Source organism: Choloepus didactylus, chromosome 8, assembly GCF_015220235.1.
Source record: "Choloepus didactylus isolate mChoDid1 chromosome 8, mChoDid1.pri, whole genome shotgun sequence".
Lineage (NCBI taxonomy): Eukaryota > Metazoa > Chordata > Mammalia > Pilosa > Megalonychidae > Choloepus > Choloepus didactylus.
In genome coordinates, this window is record NC_051314.1 from 122,477,497 (window position 1) to 122,502,363 (window position 24,867).

The 24,867-nt window shown below is 34.7% G+C and overlaps 1 protein-coding gene across 2 annotated transcripts in view; it reads left to right on the forward strand.

Moving 5' to 3' along the window:
• Positions 1-2,856: 2,856 nt before the first annotated feature.
• LOC119541318 (killer cell lectin-like receptor subfamily I member 1) overlaps positions 2,857-24,867 on the forward strand; it is a 47,470-nt gene continuing 25,459 nt past the window's right edge. The window contains exons 1-7 of one of the 2 annotated variants that reach the window (XM_037845129.1): positions 2,857-2,984; positions 5,266-5,549; positions 7,656-7,748; positions 7,900-7,965; positions 14,352-14,503; positions 14,852-14,955; positions 15,510-15,655. In XM_037845129.1, the coding sequence (XP_037701057.1) occupies positions 5,339-5,549; positions 7,656-7,748; positions 7,900-7,965; positions 14,352-14,503; positions 14,852-14,955; positions 15,510-15,621 (738 nt within the window). In that variant the 5' untranslated portion in view covers positions 2,857-2,984; positions 5,266-5,338 and the 3' untranslated portion in view covers positions 15,622-15,655. Of the gene's footprint in view, positions 2,985-5,265; positions 5,550-7,655; positions 7,749-7,899; positions 7,966-14,351; positions 14,504-14,851; positions 14,956-15,509; positions 15,656-24,867 lie in introns of those variants that run through there. The other variant, XR_005218228.1, reaches the window with a different exon arrangement.

Sequence of the window (24,867 nt, forward strand, 5' to 3'; positions counted from 1 at the left end):
TTAACTACTCCCAAGCATACAGTTTGGTGGAATCAATCACATTAACAATGGTGTGCTACCCTCACCTCCATCTGTTACTAAAACTTTTCCATCACTCTAAACAGACAGCATGCATCCACTATGCAATAACTCCCCATTCTTCCTGCTGTCCCTGTTAGCCTGTACTCTACTTTCTGTCTCCATGAATTTGTATACCAAAGCTATTTCAGATAAGTGGAATCATACAATATCTCTCCTTTTGTTTCTGGCTTATTTCACTCAACATAATATCTTCAAGGTTCATCCATGTTGTAGCATGTATCAGAACTTCATTCCCTTTTTGGCAGAATAATATTCTAATGTATGTATATACCACATTTTGTTTATCCATTCATTTGTTGATGGGCATTTGAGTTTCTTCCACCTTTTGGCTATTGTGGATAATGCTGCTATGAACATTGGTGTATGAATATCTGTTCAAGTCCATGCTTTCAGTTTTTCTGAGTATATACCTAGAAATGAGATTGCTGGGTCATATAGTAATTCTTTCTTTAACTTTTCTGAGGAACTACCAAACTATTTTTCATAGTGGCTGCACCATTTTACATTCCCTCCAACAATGTGTGAGGGTTCCTATTTCTCCACATCCTTCCCAGCACTATTATTTTCTGTTTTTTTGTTTTGTTTTGTTTTTAAACAATAGCTATCCTAGTGGGTGTGAGGTAGAGATATATATTTAGAAATCACTTAATAATAGGTGGTAATTGAAACCAGGCATCTAGATGAAGATGCCAAGAAAATATAGACTAATAAAAGGAGTGTTTAATAATAAGGAAGTGCTGAATGGTGTTGAATGCTATTGAGAGCTCAAATAAAAGAAAAATAAAAGCATCCATTTAGTGGGACAGAGATATTGTGTGACCTAAAACAGAGCTGATGCCATGAAATGATAGGGGCAGGAACCAGGTTGTAGTGGGTTTAATAATAAGAGCAAAAGATGAGAAATAGAGTCTAAATGCAGACAACATTTTGAGAACCTTGCCTTTTGAAAAATGGTAGTGAGGGCAGTAGGTATAGAGTGATTTACAGTCACATGAGGTGAAAAATTTTATTTAAACTGATGGGAAAAATGCTACTAGGAAAACACTGAATATTCAAAAGTGAAGAGGAGTGATTGATATTGTATAAGCCCTAGATGGCAGAAGGGGAATGAATCCAAATGCAGATGGAATTAGCCTTATTGAAGAGTAAGAAGAACATATCTTTCTAACAGGATAGAAGTGGTACAGGATACATGCAGATATAAGTAGGTTTGTGTCTTGGTGGTAGAAAGCTGTGAGAGTTTCAGTCTGATGACCAGATGACCAACTTTTATTTCTCTGTGTTAAAGGTCATCTTCTGAGAATATGAGAGGATGTGAAAGAGTAAGATATTTAACAAGAGTGGAGAATTTGTGGTAAAATTGATTTTAGACAGTGCAAGAGAGTGATGACCTGATAAAAGTAGCAGGACTCCTGGCAGCATGAAAGCAATTTCATGTCAGTGACAATGAATTTATGTTCCAACAAATCTGACCTGTTCTAGCAGCATTGCTTTTTTTTTTTTTGGTCAGGCATTCATAGAAACAGATAGTTGATTTCAAATACAGTTATGATTTTGGTGAACAAGTAGGACCAAAGGAGGTTCAAGGGAGTTTAGTGTGTTGGCAGAAGTGTTTTGAAATAGCATGCCACGGAATTAAGCTGACAAAGAGAAAAGTAAAGAAATAAGCAGCCTGTTCCAGTAGATTGGGACACAGTAGAGTTGGCATGGGGCTGGAGATGCTAATGAGATCAAAGCATTTTCAGGTCGGAAAGAGCTGAATGAGCACAATGGAAAGATGAGGCTGTGTGCAGAGGGTGGCAGGTTTTAATATGACATTTGAAGATAAAAAATAATTTAGGTTTGGATGAAGACCAAGGTGCTCCCTGGGGAGTAGTTGACTAAGGCATGATGGAGAAGTTATTTGGAGGTGGGGAGGCAAAGAGACTGAATGGCTGGGGTATAGGAGGATCATGCCCGTGGACATTGATAGAAGGGCTGGAGATGGAGAGGAAGATGTGGTTCATCATTATTGATGAATGTGCAGGATGCGTGGGAGGACATAGCAAGCAGCAGTGAGGAGAGGGAAAGTGAACTTTTATGGGACTTTCATAAATAAGTGGGAGAGGCTTGAGAAGGGTAATATCTGAACTATGTTTCTGAGTCATCAGGTACAAACAAAAAAGAAAGCCAAAGGTAGAAATTTAAGGTAAGGTAACTTCTTTCATACCTACAGACTGATGACCACTGATCTTCCAAATTCCATACAGTTTTTTGCTATACTGTACCATATACTATATTATGCTATAATAAATAAAATGTAGATATCATAGAGTGGATTTGGACATCAGCTACCATTAAGAATTATAAATTATAATTTTAATGAATAAGGCCAAAAATGTAATTTCTGTTATGATAAATCTATACATTTTTCTAGCTATCCTGGGGTGTCCTTATTTCTTATAATCTTTATCACAAGGTGAAATTTTTGCTCATTTTTTTTCCCTTTAAGGCCTTAGACTTGACATGGGTATGTTCTCTCATTAAGCAGTCTTTAAGTCCAACCTTTTATTCATTTATTTTACATAGGAAGATTTATGGTTTATGAAATACTTTTAAAAGTTTCCTAAGTTTATAGCATATTAAAACATCATTTTCACTGCCAAATACTGACAGGTATTTTGTTGGGGAAAGTGGACTACAAATCAGCTGTTATGTGAGAACTTCCTTTGTAGTTTTTCACTGACTCTTTAACAAAATAGCACACGTCATATTCGATTTTTGTTATAACCTAAAGTCTTGCCTGGAGGTTCTTATGCCAGATAACCAGCTGTATGATTTCATTAGTTCCAGTTTGCACCAATTTTATATTTTTTCACACCTATGATTCTTCTACAAACTTTTCAAATATACTCTTCAAGTTGGTGAGTATGATTGCTTTCACTTACTTGCTTCTCTCTAGAAGTTAGAAAATACATTACTCTTGGATATAAATTTCAATCCTTGACGCAGAATGTATTAAACGATAGTTTGGGAGCAAATAATTTCTGTAAAAATATAGTATGTGTTCATTTTATAAATGATGGTGCGAATTCCGAATCCAACTGTTTCTTTTGTTTTGTTTTTCTTGCCTTGGCATTTAATTATAGTTTTATTTTTCCAACTGTCTATCATCTTTAATCAATTAATTCATTGAATGAGCCATATTTTCCCACTGTTTTGAAATGCTGATCAGTATTTCAAATATTATCTGGTTTTGGATAACAGAATCCACTGAATAATAGATTATTTCAGTGATAAGATAAGCTTATATTGACCTGATTTCATACATACAGATACATTATTTTTCAGAAAGGTATGCCCATTTATAGATTAACCAGAAACATGTAATTAAATGCCTATTTTCCTGCACATTGTCCTACTCAGTGTAATTTCATTTGGCTTATCAGTATTTACTGATTTGAAGGGTGAAAGTGATATATCATTAATTTTTTAGTTTGTATTTCTTTGGTGGTGAAATAAGTCTTTTAATGTGCTTATTAATGATAAAAATCTTTACATTCTCAACAAACATGCTTCTGTAGTTTGACTTAACTGTTTTTCTTTTATATTTCTTTCCTCATCTGTATGTAACTAGAAAGTTATAGTTATTTACCTGTACTTTCTTTTAATCCTTTGTTAGTTTTATTGCCTCATGGTTTACATTTAGCATTTTGGTTAATCTGAAATTTTTATGAGTGCATGTTGTGAAATTAGTGATGGAAATATATGTAATGCCCTGTTTTTGAACCAATTTTCCACCTGATTCTATTACTTTTTAAACTTTTCTTAGATAATTCTCATTCTGTTCTCTATCCTCAGCAACAATAGTCATTTTCCTTTCTCTTCTGAGGACAAAATTAGTTTAATTTTTCCAGATATTTAAACAAAATTCTTATACTCCAATATACCTTTAAATAAACCACAATTTCTGCTTGTGAATGTATAAATTTGCCAAACATTTTCAGAAAACAATTTAGCAAAGTATAAAAAATCCTTAATGACTTTCTTATTTTATTCCAGTTTTTCTATTGCTGGAAATTTAAGCACTGCAAACATAGCATATTACAAATTTACATATTAAGACTACTTGTTATATTAAAAAAAATTTGCAGTATTCTAGTGTATAGATGTGCCGTAACTTATTTAACAACTCCCTTAATTGTGAATGTTTCAGTTGTTGACCATTTTTGTTTTGTTTTGTTTTCCATTCTATTTGGTAATAAACCAAAATAATCTGTGCTGTGTAAATTTGAACATCTTTTGAATATTTATTGATGAGAAATTGTGTACAATGGAAATGCTGGTGGACCACTTGCATATTTTATAATTTAATAAGTACTTATAAATAATATTTTACTCACAATCATTTGCCAATTCAAAAAGTATCAGTGGTTTAAAATATTTAGTGAGTTCATGGGTGAAAATTGTTCCATTTTTGTAAATTTCCATTTCTTTATTCATTAATGAGATTGAAGATTTCATAATTTTATGAATTACCTCATTTCTTTTATCTATTTTTTGGTTGTTCATTGGCATTGTCTCTTTAATTTAGATGGTGTAAGTTTGTGTGCTTTTGTGTGTGCGTGATTGTGTAATAAAATACAATCTGGGTGGATAGAAAAAAGATAGCAGGCTGGTAGCTAAAGAGATACAGAGTTATTTTACAAATGTAGAATTTACCCAGTTCCTGAGAGAGATGAGTTTTCCCCCTACAAATATCACAATCCATTGAATAATAGATTATTTCAGTGATGAAATAAATTTTATATCAACCTAATTTTTAAAAAAAGACTTACTATCCAATTTAAATGTTCAATTCTTCATCAGTATAGTTGTGTTTTAGCCACTGTCCATGCATTCTTTGCATTATTCATTATACAGAGAAAAATGAGAAGGAAAAATATATATTCCTTAATCCATTTCTTTCAAAAACTAATTCAGAGAGGAACAGAAATGTTTAAAACTTATTATAGAAAGTTAAAAGCATTCTTATGGATAAAGAGGACTGTAAAGTGAAAAGAAAGATTTAGACTCTCATTTCTTCCCTTTTTTACCCCTTAAGTATTATACCTAAATGCTTATTTGTACATAAGAATGAATGCATTCTTCACTACCTAATCTGACACAATGACTGCTTAACTCTTTTCTTCACATTTCTATTAGACATTAAAGAGAAAAAGCTACAATTTATCAAGACTGAGCAGAAGCAATCCAAGTCTTCCCAGGAAAAAAAAAAATGCCTAAGAATAAGCAAAAAGATATGGTAAATAGGGAAGAGGTAACCTATACAGAACTTAAATTCTCCAAATCTCAACAGAAGCAAAGAATACTCAAGACTGACCAGAGCACTGTTATATCAAGTGAACAGCAAACAAATTATATGGAACTGAAATTTCACAAATCTTACCTCCAGCAAAGAAAATGGTTTGTTAGGGGAAAAAGAAAAGGTATGGTTGTTATTATAAATATTTTGTTAGCTAGATCGTGATTCTTGGTTTGCTTCTCTCTAACTCATTACAAAATTGCTCCATGACACTAATTATCGATCTTCAGCAACTGTTTTAGAATACTGCCATGAAATAGCTTCTCTCTGAAATACTTCTCCACTGTGTTCATTTATTAAAAAATATCATTGACCCAGGAACTGACCGAATTGCTTTACTTATAAGAAGAATTTCTTTAATTGTATGGAGATTGCATAAATTCTAAGCTTCTTTCCCATGCTATTTTCAAACAGTTCCTGAATATTAGCTTTCAATTCTGTGTAGTCTCATTCAGTTGCACAAATACTTAACTGAATTCTTACTTTAGGCTTATCATGGGACCTGCAAAGATGAAGAAACAATGATCTTCAAAGAACATAATTTATTGTTTTATCAAAGACATATAGGAAAAAGTTTTAATATATTTTGGAGGTAAAACTTATAAGACTTTTTGTTTGATTATTGGAGGTAAAGGTGAGATATGAACAAAATATTATAATGAGATTTCTGGCTTAAATGATTTGTGCAGTCATCTCACCCCTTCTTAAGAAAAATAGGCTATAGATAATGATTAGTCCTTAAAAATCAGATGATATGGCATTTGAAATGACTCTTAATAGTTCAGAGGAAACTGTCCATGATGAATTTGGATTTATGAGGCTGCATATCCAGGAGAGGATGGGACAATACTGAAGTATACGAGTAGGTGAGATGGAGACTACATGACTGGAATGAAAGAGGACATGTGAAAAGTTTTACTTGGACCATAGAGCAATTGCTCATCCTCTGAAAGGAAAAGGAAGGAGATAAGAATAGGGCATAAATATATAATGGTAATACCTATATATGCAGGTATCAGTTAAGGGAGTTCTGTCTGCTGGCCGCAATCTTCTTGGTTAAGTAAGTGACATGTCTGCCTGGATTAAGGGCTTGGTATTTGAGTGGAGGATAGTGTTGAGCTACCTAACTGTTTAATCTAAATCCCAGAAGGGGAGGTTGGTTTTGACTCCTCATGCACTCTCTTCCTTAACACACTCAAGCAATCACCAAGCAGAGTATATTCAAACCAACCTGCTTCTCTCCTTGTCCATCATTTTTTTTTTCCAGTATTACTGCGACAAGGGGGTTTTCCACTTCCAATCTAAGCACTTTTCAATCCATTATTTATGATGCAAGCAAAATCACTGAAAAAATTGTCTGCAAAATTTCCTACTGCTCTTAAAATTAAGAACAAAATCCAACAGTATAAGTATACTCAGTCCCACAGAATTTGACTTGCCTACCTTTCCACCTCCACTCCCACCTCGGCTCTCTGAATTCCAGGTGACTGTAATTTCAGTTCCACGTGTGCATCAAACTTGCTCTCACCTTCATAGCCTTTATTGATGCTTCTTCCAATACCTCCCAGGATTCAAGAAATAATTAATTCCTACTTTTCTTCCAACCTTCAATGTAATACCATCTTTTTAGGGAAGCATTTCCTATGCTTATGGGTCTAGATTATAATCTGGTAAACATGCCCATATTTATTTAATTTATAATATTTATTTCTCATCTCAACAAAAAGAAAATTATATCTTGCCGTGTCCCCATTGCACTTCAGTAAATATTGATTAATAAATTTATTGAGGAATAAGTGAATGTTAAAATTCAGATGGAATTTGGAACTCAGTGTTTTATTTGCATGACAATTTAGTTTTCTCTAGGTGTACTTAATTTACCAGTTTACTAGCAGAGAGAGTAAGTTTTAGGTTTGTACAGAGTTTAAAATTCATAGACTAGGTCAAAGATGCTCAAAGATGCTGGCAAAGGTGGTCCAGGTGACATACCCTGGGCCACAAGCTGGACAGAGACAAAGTGAACTCAAGAGGGAACTAACTGCCAGGATGACAATGTGGGGATAAATAACCGGGATTCTTCGTGTGGCTTAGAAAGTTGTAATGAGGATGAGAACATTCAAGAATTAGAAAATGAAGGTTGCCCTCTGAGAGTGAGACACATGGCCTTAAATTTTATATCTGCTTACTTCTGGGAAATGACAAAATTCAATCATTGTCTCTCCTTTGTCAGATCACCAGTCTCCATCATGGAAAGTGATTGCTGGAAGCCTGGGAGTTTTGTTTATGGTCTTGATGACAATAGTGGGTGTCTTGCTTGCAAACTGTAAGTAATTAAGAAAATAATCCATTCTGATTACAGCCAGCACAACAGCAGCATTATATTTTTCAATTATTTGCTATCAAGACTGAATTTTCACTTTTTCTTAATAATTTTATCCTAATAGTACTAATCACTACCATGATTTTTACCACAGTATTTTCTGCAAGAGAAGAACAAAAGAGAAAAATCTCAATAATTCCTACTCTATCTTCTAAAAATGGTGAGTACTAACTGTGCTGAGTTCACTGTTAATATTTGTGAATGATTTGGGGTAAAAGTTAATCATCTTTAGAGCCACAAAACTTTAATGAATCATGGTAGGCAAATGCAGTTCAAGAATTGGTTATTGATTTTTGTATGTTCAGTCTCTTATCAGGGAAATACTTATGTTGGGTAAAATAAGAAAATGACACATGAGAATATGAAAAGACCCAAAGTATTGTAAATATAAGTTGAGTATTATTTCTGATTTTATAATTTAAATGAAAATGTGATTTAATATGTATTGAATAACAAATATATGCCAGTCATATCAAAATCAAGATCAACCAGAGAGGAAATCATCTAGGTAGGAAATACAAATTAAAATCACAATGAGTTACTAGTACACACCCACTGAAATGGTTAAAATGTGAAGACTTGACAGTGCCAAGTGTTGGTAAGAATGTAGAACAACTGGTACTTTCACACATACCCAGAAATTCTGCTCATAGACATTTAAACAAAGAAATCAAAACATGTCTCCAAAAAGACTTGTACACAAATGTTCATTGACATTTTATTGATAATGTGTAAAAAATTTAAACCCTTCAGATATCTATCGCCAGATGAAATGCCTGAGTAACTGTGGTTTAGTCATCTAATCAAATACTGCTCAGCAATAAAAAGTAATGAGATACTGATATACACGATAACTTGGATAAATCTCCCAAACATGAAGATTGAAAGAAGCCAGGTGCAAAACAGTTCTTGTTGGGAAGGATTGCATTTATATGAGTTTCTAAACAAGTCAAAAAATAATCTACAGTGATGGAAATCAGATCCATGGCTACTGGAATTGGGTAGAGCGTGTGGAGGCATTGGTTGGGAAAGAACATGATGAATGATGGAAATATTCTAAATACAATCATAGAGGTAGTTACATAGGCATATTCATTTGCCAAAACTCATCAAAGAGTGCACTTAAAAGAGGTACATTTTGTTGTATGCAAATTAGGCCTCAATTAACTTGGTTAAAAATAGAAGAGAAATATGAAGATCCGATTAAAAGCAGTGATTACCTGCCTTCCTTTTCCTTCTCCCTTATTCTGCTACCCAGGCATAAATGTTCTCAACTCTTCAAGTTCTTTCCTTACTACCTTCACATTTCAAAATAATATCTTTAAGTAGGTAATGTTTGATTTATCCATTTTACTAGTATAAGTTGTTTTCTTCCATTATCAATAAAAAAATCGGGCATAGCTCTTCATTATCCTCTTCCACTTTTTCTCTCACATGCAATCACACCAGTATGTTGATCTCCCTCCTCAAATCTGGATTAACTGCACTCTAGGTAGGAGGCTCAACTACAGGAGATTTCTATGTTATATCTCCTGTAAGGATTCAATCTTTTCCTTTTATAAAGATTTAGTGCACAATTATTTTTTTCTTTAGGAAGTACAGAACTTAGCTACTTCTTAAGAATTGGCCCATGTGAAATATATATTTTGAGTATTTGCATATCTTTAAAAATTGCTCTATTTTGATGAATTAAAAAGCTGAATAGAGATTCTGTTTGAGTAAGAGCCCACTTTGCTGCAGGTTGTTCAGGTGCTTGGTGGCCATTTGGTTGAAAGAACACATATTTACCACCATCCTTCACTTCCTTTAACTCCTTGCAAATGTTACTTCTGTATGAATTTTAATACGTAGAGAAGAATTACAGCCCCCACCTCCCCATATCCACCCCAGGGTTTATAGTCCTGCCTACTCCTGATTTAGAGAAAAAAAAAGGTGTTGATGGAGTAACACTACTAACTAGCAGGTATTTACTTAGTTCTGCTTTCTGCTTTGCCCTTGAGGCCTGCCCCCTACCTCCCTGCTGTTCTTTGGTCTGACATCCCTTTACATCAGTTTCCCAAAGAATTAACATCTTGAACACCGTTTTGCCTTGTAGAGTAGGGCAGTATATTAGAATGGGTTACAGGGTATGGGAAACCAATTATTCTGGACATACTTTCAATCTCTCCCTCATCTCCCTCATGCTTGACCCTTGCCCTCTGGTAAGTCTCAAGGTTTCTGAGAAGTGAATGCTTCTGTTTCCCAGTGCTGGCCATTTATGTTGTCATTTCCCCATATTTGCTTAGTCAGTTAAAGGTAAATTAATTAATGTTATTTACTTTCCGTCTTCCAGGAAGTTATTGAAACAATGTTGCCAGCTTCTTTCTCTGCTGATGTTTCCCCAGTTTTTCTGCATTTCTCTTCCACTTTCTCTTCCTTTTAAAATTTCAATTATTTTAATTATTTTTATTTACATTTTTAATTCCTGTTCCTTCATTGTGGCTTTATTGTCATATCTACCTTCAACAGTTAATAGGAGTAAGGCAGCTCCAGCACCCTAGGAGAGAGGAGGTTCAAGGAGGCTGGGAAGGGAGGGGCCAAAGCTGCTGCCCCAGCCTCTGCCTACGGGGCGGTGCTCACCAGCTCAGACATCCATTCCTGCATGTCTCTGAACCTAGCTTCTCTCTGCCTCAGGTGCCCAGATGGATAAAATTCAAGACATTTAAAAATTTCATATTAATTTCATATCTAGACTTGCAATTAAATGAAGGAAATCACCTGGGGCCAAAAATGGAGAGAAAGCTTAAGACCAGAGTAGTATACTGATTTCTGAAGTCAACACAATTTGGAGATACTTCTCATCTTGGTAAATGTACAGTCTGGGTTTAACAGCTGCAAAAGAGACAGAAGTTCAGGTGTTAGCTGAGCTTGAGCAAAAGAGTTGAAAATTAGATTATTGCATAAGGCCAGGAGAAGTCAAGAAAAAAAATTCTTTATTAATTAGCTGAAATTCTAGTTTGATAAAAAGACTCCTCTATAATTTCTTAGGCAGGTACACTCAGAATTTACTTACATTCCCTCTGCTGTTGTGGGTTGGTGTCACTCCAGATCACTCTGGGGAAAGCACCTTCAGATTATCTCTCTAAGAAAAAAGCTCTAATTCAGGCTCCAGATGATTGCCATATATAAAAATTAACTTAAAAAATCAAGTTGCATGATAAAAAAGTCATGAACAGTTTTAAGCTGAAATAAGAAACAGAATAATTTACATGCCAATAAATTCAGGTGATAGAAATATCAGACACAGAATAAAGGCTAGGTGTCTTTCAAATGTAATAGTTAAAAAAGGAGAATTGAAAATATGAGAAGGACCAATATGGAAAATATCAGACCGAGTTTACAAAAGAACCAAAGGTAAACTTAGTTTTTGCCTGGGTGTGTTAAGAGATAGAGGCTGAGACAAGAAATTAAGTGCTGAAATTTTATCTGGGAAGGGAAAACCCAGGGCAATGAAGAAGAGGACAAAGTGAAAGGTGGGGGCACCGAAGATTGAGGTGAAAAAAAAATGTGTTACAATGTTGGCTGTTGTTTCACAGTGAACAGTAAAAAGTCTCAACCAATCTCTCTGCAAGCGAGTCTGTTTGGGAAAGGCTGCAAGGGGAACTGCTTATGGGTAAGAGAAAAGAAGAAATACTTGCATATTGCAATACTTGCATACTGTGTCCCATTGGTCAAAGTCCTCCTTGATGGAATAAAAAGTTGCTGCATTACTAGGTTGACTCACCCAGTCTCTTCTACAAGATCCCAAGCCCTAGTTTATGGTGTTTCATCCAAACTTGAAAATGGTGCACAGAATCAGCAGTGCCACATGAGGTGCTACTTGCAAATATTTCCAAGGCAAGTGATGAGGTGGCCCCAGCCTAGTGGTCCAGGTGGTGGGCGACACTGAGGGCTTCTGAGAAGTACAAAAAATGTTTGCTGAATGCAACTTCTAAAAATAAAAGTATTAATCATCATAATTAAAATGCAGTAGACAGGATAACCATCAGATTAAACATAACTGAAGAGACAATTATTGAACTAAATGGTAGATCTAAAAATATGAACGAAAGATAGAAGACAAAGAAAATAGACTTCACAAGCCTACCAATCTCTAAACTAAATTAAAGGAGTGTACATAAAAGAGAATGTGGGAGAAAGCATATTTAATGAAATAATGGCTTATAAGAATATTTTCTTATAGACGGAAATCACGAATTCTCAGATTTAGGGAGTACAAAATTGCAAAGCAAGACATTTAGGAGTATCACAGTGAAACTGAAGCACACAAATGACAAAGAGAAGATCTTAAAACTACTATAGAATACTGCCAATTCTCCAAAGACAATGGCATTAAATGGACAGCCCCTTTCTTAACAACACTAGAGGACAGCAGTAGAATAATATTTATAAAGTGCTAAAAGAAAAAAATGGTAAATACATTTCAACCTGGGCTTTTAAACCTAGCTACTCTATCAGTTATTAATGATGATGAAAGAAAAAAATTCCAACTTCGGTAAATTGGAATTATACCACCCATGAATCTCACTGAAGATCTTCTACAAGCCATACCTCAGAGAGAAGGACAGTTACGCCAGAATGATCCTGAATGGCAGTCCATTTAATGAAAATGTGTTCTGTGCATATTGCAAAATGCTCTTCTTGGCAGAGCAATTATGGCCGCGTAAACATGTCTGTCTTCATGATGCTTGCCGCTAATGATGAGAAGACAAAATGTAGGCTTTAATAAAAAAGACTGTTTTTTCTGGATTATGTTATTTGCCATTAAGGAAATACATTTGGTATTTAGATGCAATAGAACCGGAAGAAGTTTTCCATTTTTGTGGATGGTGAGTGAAGACTTCTCAACAACAAGATACTTGAACCGCACAAATCTGTGGAGCGAGGGTGAGCTATCCAATACTTGATGCTGATTCATTATATCTATGAACAAAATAAAATCAAGGTAGACCATCTCGTTCTTTCCATACGCAAAACTAAATTGCAGTCGATGGTTGCAGGTGTGCTAAAAACCTAACACAAAAGAATATCTATCGGAAAATAAAGAAGAAATTACATATATAACATGGGGGTTGGAAAAGATTTACTAAGGTGAAAATAAGACAGAGCAATATAAAAGAGATAGATAAATTTGACTTCATTAAAATTTTTAAAACTCCACTGTAATAGAAGGAAAAGTGAAACATCAACAAAATCAAAGATAAACACCATAGCTTTTTAGAGAGAAAAACTTAAAATTGATATATTAAACAGAAGAGTAGTATCTGGAATAACACATTCATATCAGTAAGAAAAAGAGAAAAAGAACAAATTGTCAGATGAGGGTGGGGGCAAAGGATATGAACCAGAAAATCATAAAAGTGAAATTCAAAATATAATTAATATACATGAAAAGATACTTTTCACTGGCAGTTAGGAAATATTTTTACTATATAATAGCATATCATTTCAAATCTGGTGGATTGGTAGTTTTTTTTAAATTTGAAAATCTAAAAATGCTAGCAAAATAAATAGATTAAAGGAAGACATGCACTATTGGTGAAATTGTAATATGAGTAATAGCAAACACATGCATTCTTTATAAATTATTTTTTTCACTCTTCACTATTTACCTTAAAGAGATTCTTACAGAGTTTCACTGAAAGATGTATCAGTCTTTGACATGTTAAAAAAATTTTTAAAAATATTAACCATAAATTCAAGAACATGGGCAACTTGTGGGATATTCATATTATGACATCTTATACAAATATTAATGTAATTGCTCTTGATCCACCTTTCTCAACATATAAAATTCCTTCAAAAAAGTTGGGTGTAAAAGATGTTATCAAAATAAATTAATAAAAACATAAATAATTTTTTTGGTCTCATATAGTGCATACATGTAAATACTACAATAATTTTGATGGAAACAGGACCAACTAACTTCTTTCCTCAAAGAGAGAAGAAAACGTAATCATTTTCTTCAGGACAAAAGTGACTTTAATTCTGTATTTTTGCTGATTATAAAAAAGATTTGAAGAAAGTATGCAAATTGTGTTTATTAAATAGTTGGAGCATAACTTGTAAAAAGTACTGACAATTTTTTTATGACTTATTTTGTTCTGTATATTTAAAATTGTTAATAAATTCTCCAACAAAATTGGAATAGTTTAATAATTGCTTTTTGTGTTCATATGATGACATATTGTTTAGCCATTTAAATATGCAAGCATAATTTTAATCATGTCCAATATGATTAGAATATTATTTGAAATTACTTTTCTTTGGGGTGCAATTTTATAACAACTTTTAAATAAAAAATTTTTTTACAACAAACAAAATATAAATATTAATTATTGTTAGCGATGGGTTGTGGAAAGAAGGGTTCAGAAGTGTTACAAAAACTCATGTTTTGCTTTCTATCTAATGTATCAATGTATTTGTATTAAAACATATTATAAATTAAGTGATTGTGTTAGTAATAATTAGTACTATTATTATTTTAATATGTTTACAATTTTCTAGAATGTTCCTGTGATCTTTGTCAAGACCACTGGATTGGATTTGGAAATAGTTGTTATCATCTTTCCAATGAAACCAAAACCTGGCTAGAGAGCCATGCTACCTGTGAGGAGCTGAATTCCCATCTTCTGAAGATAGACGTCAGGGAAGAGCTGGTAGGGCAGACACTTCTGCTTTTTCATTTTATGATTACTATAATTGTTTTGGAAGCATCAGTGATTAACCCCATAATTTGGGAAATGGTGATGGTTCTCAAAAGTGTGCAATATTTTCTTAGTCAATTCAAATTTCTTAGGGAGAAATTAGAGAAACTCAATCATTTGAATATCCAGTGCCACCAGGAAACAAAACAATAAATGAGACGGTAACTTGAGAAAATGCCTATTAAAACTAAGGGGAAACACCTGCAAGTCCTTGGGAAAAGTTTTAGCATCAGCCCTTGAGTAAGGAAGGAGTAGATTATAATAAACACAAATTTCTGGTTTATGAATTTTTCCCAATAGGAAATCTTATCAGTGTTTGGAATTGAAGGATGGATTAGCCTCAAAATGAATGAAACCAATGGGTCCTGGCTATGGGAAGATGGCACAAAAGTGGTCCAAAGCCTGTAAGTACAGTGTCTGGAGAGCTGAACTTTTCTGTGAGAATGTGGAATTTTTTTTGTTTGTTTGTTTAGTTACTTGTATAGGGCAAAGAAAGAGCAACCAAGAAAAATAAAGTATCATGGTATATGAGGACCAGTAAGTGGGAAATAATTGAGAGAAATTTTTTGGCTCTTTATAAGTAATTTCACTTTGAGGACATCTGTATTTTTAACTCTGCTGGACACTGAGGAGTAATTTGTGCATTTCATTAGGGAAGTTTATAGAGCACATAAACTTCTATCATATTCATAATATTTCTTATTTGACCTATAACTGTACTTGAACAAATAGGGTGAGATTAGGCACTGTCTAGTATTTTCTGCTAAGCTTAATGTTTTCTATTAAAGACCATTAATTTTCAGCGTCTTTTGTTTTTATTCTTGTTTTGATTTGATTTTTGTTTTTGTTTTATTCTTTTTTGTTTGTTTGTTCTTGTCGCTAATTTTAAGGTAGAATTAAAAATTGACATTTGCATATACCACATTTCCTTTTTTACTTTTTTTTAAATTTTACACAGATTAACATTTCTGGGAAGGAAGAACTATAGTTGTGCATATATAGGAGGAAGCTATATTTATAATGACGACTGTTCATCTAAGAAAAGTTATGTCTGTGAGCTTAGCATATAGCAGTATTTGTTTTACTAATATATGTTGTTGAATCCTAAAGAATAAAATATTTACAAAATACTTTGGTTATTTGTTGCTTTTATAAAATTGTTATAAGTGTTGCTAAATATTTTTTATTGATCTAAGATTATTTTATTTTAATTCTTGAGATTTTTAATGTTATTGGGAATAAGAAAAATTACTACCCACAAATTTTTTGAGGTATTTATTCTCCTTATCATAGCTCATATTTTATATTGATTCATTAATAAAAAGTTAGCAAATACCTTCTATGTGTTAAATACTTTGAAAAACCTTAGTGACACAAAGATAAAAAAATTTCTGTATAAGTCAAGGCTATGGTATGAAAACAGACACCATTTCAGATTGTTCAAAAGATTGAATGAAACGACTACTTACAGAGGTGAGGACAGGTTTAGTAGAACAAACAAGAAAGATTCAGAAATTAGAAACAGTGGGAAGCCATTGCCATTGCCAGGCAGCAGTATACTGAAACTAGCTGGCACTGGCTATGGAGAGCCAATTTTGCACATCTCTTCTCAACTCAATCGTTGGTGACCTTGTGGGGGTAACTTCAAATGGACTATGGTTTTCTATTTGTACTATGGATATCTGCAAACACTCTGGCTTTTGCATTCCAGTTTTTCCATGCTGTCAGTTGGTCAAATCCAATGTGTAGCTAGCAGGAGAGGGAGCCTGGGGGAGTAGAGCAGAGCAGAACAAGAAAAGGTGAACAACAGGGTGGAGTTTTACAAATAAAGAATAACTCACAGGTTCTGCCACTTAGCATGCATTTTAGCCCTTTATACAGATAAAAATCTCCTTGTCGTCAACACAGGGAGGCACATAGATCCTCCAGTCAACCTAAGATGATGGATTAATGTCAATTCAGCACGTTCCCACATGGAACTTAAAATATAATGATAGAAATTACCAGTGCTCCTTGCACATGGTAGCAGCAAAAGCAGGGAGGGAGGGGATATATGCATAGTCCCTGCCTATGTAAATGGTTTTGAGGCTAAATCATAACTTCCTTCTTCACTACCTATTCTACATTTTATTTTTTTCCTGCTCAGGTTTTTTTAACTGGCAAGATGACCCAAAACTACTCCTCCAGTATCCAAAACCCTATCTCCATAGTATTTCTAGTTACCTAGTAATCTTTATCATTGATCATGTGAGTACTAGAAGGCTCCTGAATGAATCACCTGTGTTCCAGGCATAGTTCTACTTATATTTGTTGTGCAATAGCAATCCAATAGTCCCAGGGAAATTGGAATCAATAATCTCAGCTGGTGTAGCAATTTACTTTTTTAAAATTTCTTCTTCAGTGTTATGATGGCTCCAAAAGGATAGAGGATGTCCACAGAATGATAATCTTGTCCACTTGTTTATTGATTGTTTCTTCTGCAGTGGATGTACTCTGGTGGGCATTTGGTTAAAACACACATATTTTCATATTCTTCTTATTCTGAAATGTTCATTCAACTTTCATATTTCCAAGTCTCTGATCAGCCTGCAACCAGTTAGACTCTGTCATTAAAAACAGTGCAAAACAGATGGACTGAGGAACTTTTGGGGAAGATGGCACAGTAGGAGCTCTGTGACTCACTCCTTCCTCCAAAACAGCTAATAAACAGGTGGGGACTCTCTGAAACAACTGTTTTTGGACTCAAGAGGCCAGAAGAACACTGCATAGCATCCAGGGAAGAGTGGGAAGTGGTGATAAGCTGTGGTAGAGAACTGTGAGTAGCTCTCTCTACATGGAACCTGCCAGTACCCATCCCTCACTCTCAGGATGGGCCACTTTGGGATCCAGCCCCTGGATAGCTATTGCTGTCAGGAAGGGACATAAAAATCCTCTTACCCAAGAATAGTGGTGGTGGAGGGAGGAGCATGACCAAGCACTGCTTATGGCTTTTGATTAGCAAATTTGTATTGCTGGGTCCTGGCTCTGATCTAGATCTACTGTTTCAACCTACCTTGCACAAAAGTGGTGGCAACCACAGTTTCAATCCCTCCCCTGAAAGTGGCAGAGGCAGTGAAGGTTTAAAGACACAGTGCCTCCTTAGGGCTTGGGAACAGTTTGCTGAAGGGTGCCATCTGCTCAACAGGCAGCTTTGGGGAGCCATCAAAAGGGCTTTATGGCATCTTCCTTGACCCTGTCCCCAGGGCACTGTAGAGCTAGTCTGAGCACCCTTCATGGGCCCCTGGTCTTGTTTTGGCTGGGAAAGACTGACTTGGGAATGTCCTCTACAGAATTTGCCTTCCAGGCAAAAGCACCTAGGGACAATGAAAGGAGTTTAAAGAAAAAAAAATTATAGAGACAAAACAGAAAGAAACAGAACAGATCAAGATTCCTGAAGAGGGAACAAAAGAAAGGGAATTTTATCCTGGAGTGAAAAAAATTGCACAAATAGTGCAATCTTAAAAATTCTCCCACATATCTAGGGAAAAAATCAGATGAAGAGCTGAAAAACTCTGATCATTTGAACAGGGGCTATCTAAAGGTCTAGAATAAGTTGAACCAAATATCAAAGAAGAGTCTTAACACAAAGCCAATCAACAATAAATGCCTAGGCAAGAGAGAGAAACCGACTTTCAGAGTAAACTCATCAAAATAATCAGATACCTAGACATCAGCAAAAAATTACAAGCCAAACTAAGAAACAGGAAGATATGGCCCAGTCAAAGGAGCAAATTAAAATCTTGGAGGAGATACAGAATTTGAAATAACTAACCAAAGATGTTCAAAGAAATCTCTTAAATCAATTCAAGGAGGTGAAGGAAATATGGATGAAAAGATGAAATATATGAAGAAGACACTATGTGAGCATAAAGAATTTGAAAGTATAAAAAGAAATAGAATAGAATGAAAGGCAAAATAGAAGAGATTAAAAATATTCTAGAGGCATACAAGAGCAATTTTGAACAGGCAGAGGAAAGAAACGAAGTAGAAGACAGGACAATTGAAATCTTACAGAAGGAAGAACAGATAGAGAAAAGAATGGAAAAAAATGAGCAGGGTTTCAAGGATTTGAATGGCAGTGTGAAGTGCACAAATATATGTATCATGAGGTCCCAGAAAGAGAAGAGAAAGGAAATGGGGTAGAAAGAATATTTGAGGAAATAATGGCGCAGAATTTTCTAATTCTTATGAAAGACATAAATATGGATGTCCAAGAAGCACAATATTCTCCAAATGGAATAAATCCTAATAGACCTACCCCAAACACCTATTAATTAGAATTTCAAATGCCACAGATAAAGAGAGAATCCTGAATGTAGCAAAAGAAAAGTAATTCATCACATAAAGGGAACTGCAATATGACTAAGTGCTGATTTCTGTTCAGAAATCAAGGAGGCAAGAATGCAGTGATATGATGTATTTAAGGAACTGAAAGAGAAAAATTGCCAGTGAAGTTATCTAGAAAAACTGTCCTTCAAAAATGAGTGGGAGTTTAAAATATTCACAGGTAAACAGAAACTGAGAGAGTTCATCAACAAGAGACCTGCCTTACAAGAAATACTAAAGGGAGTTCTGCAGGCTGAAAGGAAAAGACAGAAGAGAGAGGCTTGGAGAAGAGTGTAGAAATGAAGTTTATCAGTGAGGTTAACTAAAAGGGTAAAAAAACAAACAGAAATTATGACTTCTGAAAACAAAAGGATAAAATGGTTGAAATAAGTACTGCCTGTACAGTAATAACATTGAATGTTAATGGATTAAACTCCCCAATCAAAAGACAGAGATTAGCAGAATGGATAAAAAATTATGACCCAAATGCATGCGATCAACAAGAGACTCACCTTAGACACAAAGACACAAATAGGTGTGAAGTGAAAGGTTGGAGAAAGGTATTCCATGCAAACAATAACAAAAAAAGAGCTGGGGCAAAATAGACTTTAAATGCAAAACTGTTATGAGAGAAAGAAGGATACTATATATTAATAAAAGTGGCAAACCACCAAGAAGAAATAACAATTGTAAATATTTATGCACCTAACAATGGTGTCCCAAAGTATCTGTAGCAAATGTAGGCAATACTGAAGAGAGAAATAGATGTCTCTACAATAATAATTGGAGATTTCAATACACTACTTTCATCAATAGATAGAACACAAAGAGTGTGAAACAACACACTTTTAAACAATCAGTGTGTCAAAGAAGAAATTCCAAGAGAAATCAGTAAATATCTCAAGAACAGAGTGAAAATGAGAGCAGAACATATCAGTAGTTATGGGATGCAGCAAAAGCAGTGCAGAGGGGAAAATTTATAACTCTAAATGCCTACCTTAAAAAAGAAGAAAGTGCTAAAAATCAAAGACTGACTGCACACCTGGAGGAACTAGAAAGAGAATAGCAAACAAATCCCAAAAGAAACAGAAGGAAAGAAATAACAAAGATCAGAGAAGAAATAAATGAGTTTGAGAATACTAAAACAATAGAGAGAATTAACAAAACCAAAATTTGGTTGTTTGAGATCAATAAAATTGACAAACCCTTAGCTAGACTGACAGAAAAAAAGAGAGAAGATACAAATAAGTAAAATCAGAAATGAGAGGGGAGACAGTACTATTGGCCCCACAGAAATAAAATGGCTCATAGGAGGACACTAAGAACAAGTGTATGCCAACAAATTAGACAAGTCAGATGAAATGGACAAATTCCTAGAAAACACATGAACAACCAACACTGACTTTAAAAGAAATAGAAGATCTCAAAGACTAATTATAAGTAAAGAGATGGAATCAGTTATCAAGAACCTCCCAACAAAGAAAAGCCCAGGACAAGATGACTTCACAATTGAATTCTACCATTCGTTACAAGAAGAATTAATACCAATCCTGCTCAAATGCTTCAAAAATTCCTACGAGGCAGAATCACCCTAAAATCAAAGCCAGATAAAGACACTACAAGAAAATTACAGGCCAATTTCTCTAATGAATATAGATGCAAAAATCCTAAACAAAATATTTGCAAATTGAATCCAAGAGCACATTAAAAGAATCACACACCATGATCAAGTACATTTTATCCCAGATATACAAGGGTGGTTCAACACAAGAAAATCAGTTAATGTAACACATCACATTAACAAATTGAAGGGGAAAACCACATGATCATCTTGACTGAAGCAGAAAAGGCATTTGACAAAATCCTGCATCCTTTCTTGATAAAAACACTTCAAAAGGTAGGAATTGAAGGAAATGATGAAGGGCATATATGAAAATCCCACAGCTAACATCAAACTCAATGGTGAAAGACTGAAAGCTTTCCCTCTAAAATCTGGAAGAAGACAAAGATGCCCACTGTCACAACTCTTATTCATCCTTGTACTAGAATTTCTAGCTAGAGTAGTACACACACACACACACACACACACACACACACACACATGAAAAAAAAGGCATCCAAATTGGAAAGGAAGAAGTAAAACTTCCACTTTTTGCAGATGACATGGTTCTATATTTGGAAAGTCCCCAAAAAATGTACAACAAAGCTATTAGAGCTAATAAATAATTTCAGCAAAATGGCAGGATACAAAATCAACACACAAAAAATTGATAGTGTTTCTATACATTATAGTGAGCAATCTGAGGAGGAAATCAAGAAAAAAGTTCCATTTACAATAGCAACTGAAAGAATAAAATATCTAGGAATAAAGTTAACCAAGGATGTAAAGGACCTGTACACAGAAAACTATAAAACATTGATAAAAGAAATAAAAAAAGGCCTAAACTTATGGGAAGACATTCCACATTCATGGGTTGGAAGGCTAAATGTTGTTAAGATGTCAATTCTGCCCAAATTGATCTTCAGATTCAATGCAATCCAATCAACATTCCAACAACCTACTTTGCAGAAATGGAAAAATGAATTATCAAATTTATTTGGAAGGATAAGGGACTCTGAATAACCAAAAACATCTTGAAAAAGAAAGTTGGCAGACTCAAGCTTCCTAGATTTAAGGCATATTACAAGGCTATAGTGGTCAAAGCAGCATGGTACTGGCATATAGATAGGTAAATTGTCCAATGGAATTGAACTGAGAATTCAGAGATAGACCCTCACATCTATGGACAATTGACATTTGACAGGGCTTCCAAGTCCACTCAACTGGGACAGAATGGTCTCTTCAACAAATGGTGCTTGGAGTATTGGATATCCACATGCAAAAGAATGAAAGGAGATTCCTATCTCACACCATATACAAAAAATTAACTCCAAATGGATCAAAGACCTAAATGTAAGACCAGGACAATAAAACTCCTAAAAGAAATTGTAGGGAAGCTTCTCCAAGACCTTGTGGTAGTGAATGGTTTCTTAGACTCTATATCCAAAGCATAAGCAATGAAAGAAAGAATAGATAAATGGGACTTCCTCAAAATTAAAAACTTTTGTGCATGAAAGAACTTTGTCAAGAAAGTGAAAACACAACCTCCTCAATGGGAGAAAATATTTGGAAACCACATATCTGATAAGACTTTAATATCCAGAATATATAAAAATTCTTACAATTCAACAATAAAAAGACAAGCAACCCAATTAAAAAAACTGGTCAAAGTCTTGAATAGACATTTCTCCTAAAAGGAAATGCAGATGGCTAAAAAGCACATGAAAAGATGCTCCATGTCATTTGCTATTAGTGATATGTAAATCAAAACCACAATGAGATATTTCACACCTGCTAAAATGGCTACTATTTAAAAAAACAGAAAACTACTAGTGTTGGAGAGGATGTAGAGAATGGGGACACTCATGCATTGCTGGTGGGAATGTAAAATGCTGCAACCACTGTGGAAGACTTTGGCAGTTCCTCAGGAAGCTAAGTATGGAACTGCTAATATGATCCAACAATCCCACTACTAGGTATATACCCAGAATAATTGAAAACAAGGACTTGAGCACACATTTTCACACTGATATTCATAGGAGCATTATTCAGAATTACACAAAGATGGAAGCAACCCAAGTGTCCATTAACCGATGAATGGATAAGCAAAATGTGGTATACCTATACTATGGAATGCTATTCAGCTGTAAAAAGGAATGAAGTCCTGATGCCTAATATAACAACATGGATGAAACTTGAGGACATTAGGCTGAGTGAAATAAGCTAGACACAAAAGGACAAATATTGTATGATCTCACTGATATGAACTGTTACAGTTTGCTGAAGTTACCATCATGTAAAATACCAGAAATGGATTGGCTTGTATAAAGGGGATTTATTATGGTACAAATCCACAGTTCCAAGGCCATAAAAGTGTCCAAACGAAGACATCAACAAGAGGATATTGTCACTGAGGAAAGGCTGATGGTGTCTGTAACACCTTTGTCAACTGAGAAGGCACGTGGCTGGCATCCGCTGGTCCTTTGCTCCCAAGTTGTATTTCAAAATGGCTTTCTCCAAAATGTCCCTGGGCTTCTGTCTCTCTTAGCTTATCTCAGTTCTCTGCTTGGTTCTTCTGGGATGTTTCTCTCTAAGCATCTGAGGGTCCTCTCAGCTTCTCCAGGGCAGACTCTGGGTTTCATCTCTTAACTTAGCATCTCCAAATGTCCATCTGTCTGCATCTCCAAGTGTCTCCAAGCATCAGCATCTGTTTTGGCTCCTGAGCTCTCTTAAGTACTCCAGTGAACCAATCAAGACCCACCTTGAATGGGCAGTGTCCACATCTCCATGGAAATAACCCAATCAAAGGTCTCAACCACAGGTGGATGAGGCACATCTCCATGGAAGCAATAAAAAAACTTCCAACCTAATTAAAACACTCGTAAGTCTGTCCCAACAAGATTGCATAAAGAACATGGCTTTTCTGGGAGACATAATATATACAAACTAGCACATGAACTTATTAAAAAGAACAAACTCATAGTTAGAGCCTAGAATATAGATTACGAGGAGATAGATTGGGGTTAGAGAATGAGGAGCTAATGCTTAATTTGTGCAGAATTTCTATTTAGTTTGATTGTAAAGATTCAGAAATGGATGGTTGTGATGGTAGCATATTTCTGTGAATGTAATTAACAGTGCTGAATTATGTATATGAATGTGGTTGAAAGGGGAAGTTTGGGGTTATGTATATTAGTAGAATGAAAGACACAAAACATGGGACTGTATAATATAGTGAACCCTGTTGTGGATGATAGACTGGGGTTAATAGTACACATATAATAATGTTCTTTCATGAATTATAACAAATGCATGACACTAATACGAGGTGGTATATGGGAAAAATACACCTAATGTAAATATGGACTGTAATTAATAGTGCTATTTTAATATTCTTTCATCAATTGTAACAAAGGTACCACACAAATGAAAAGTGTCAACAATAGGGGCTTATATGGGGATGTTGTATTTTTTACATGACTTTTCAATAAACCTACAACTTCTCAAATTAAAAATAACAATAGTTTTAAATAGCATTATTCTAAGTGAAAAAAATGGACATAAAGTACTACATATTGTATAGTTCCATTTAAATTAAATATAAATATAAATAAATCTATAAAGACAGAATTAGATTTGTAGTTATGTAGGGCTGGGAAAAGATTGATTTGTGTAAAATTGTGGCAATGAATGCACAACTCTGTAATTATTCTAAAAGTCATTGATTGTACACTTTGGGTGGATTTTATGGCATATGAAAATGTCTCAATAAAATTGCTTAAAAAAACAACAGGACTTCTTGGAGTTTTGACCACTGGGCTGATATTTATTCCACCGTTTTCTTACTAGTTCGTCTCTAAGTGGACTTTTTTTATTAACAGGGGAGAGAGCAAAGCCTGAATTCCCTGAAGCAGAGGGCAGGAGAGTTTAACAATGGGCTGTGTTGGTTACATGATGTCATCTCCTGTGTCTACCGTCAAGGCCGGGTGGAACATGTTTTGTCTGGATTCTTTAAGGTCAAGATAAGGGAGGTCAGGGGCCTAGAGACAAGAAGAGATCTGTCTAATGTTTAGTCAAGCTAAGATGTCATAAGACCCTCTTGATCTATAACACACAGGTTGGGAGATTTCTCTTGTTTTCCAAGCTCACAGAGTTCAGGTAAAATTCAACATTGACAGCCTGCCTTTTTGTTCAAGATGGATAAAATTCATTTCTCTTTGGACAATTCAGAGATCAGAGATCTGAGTGGGACAAATTAGGGACTAAGAAAGAGTCCCCTGAAGAGTCTTGGCATTGCCCCTGGAAAATCAGTTGAACCATCTTATGATGGGTTGGAAGCTGTCAGGTACTC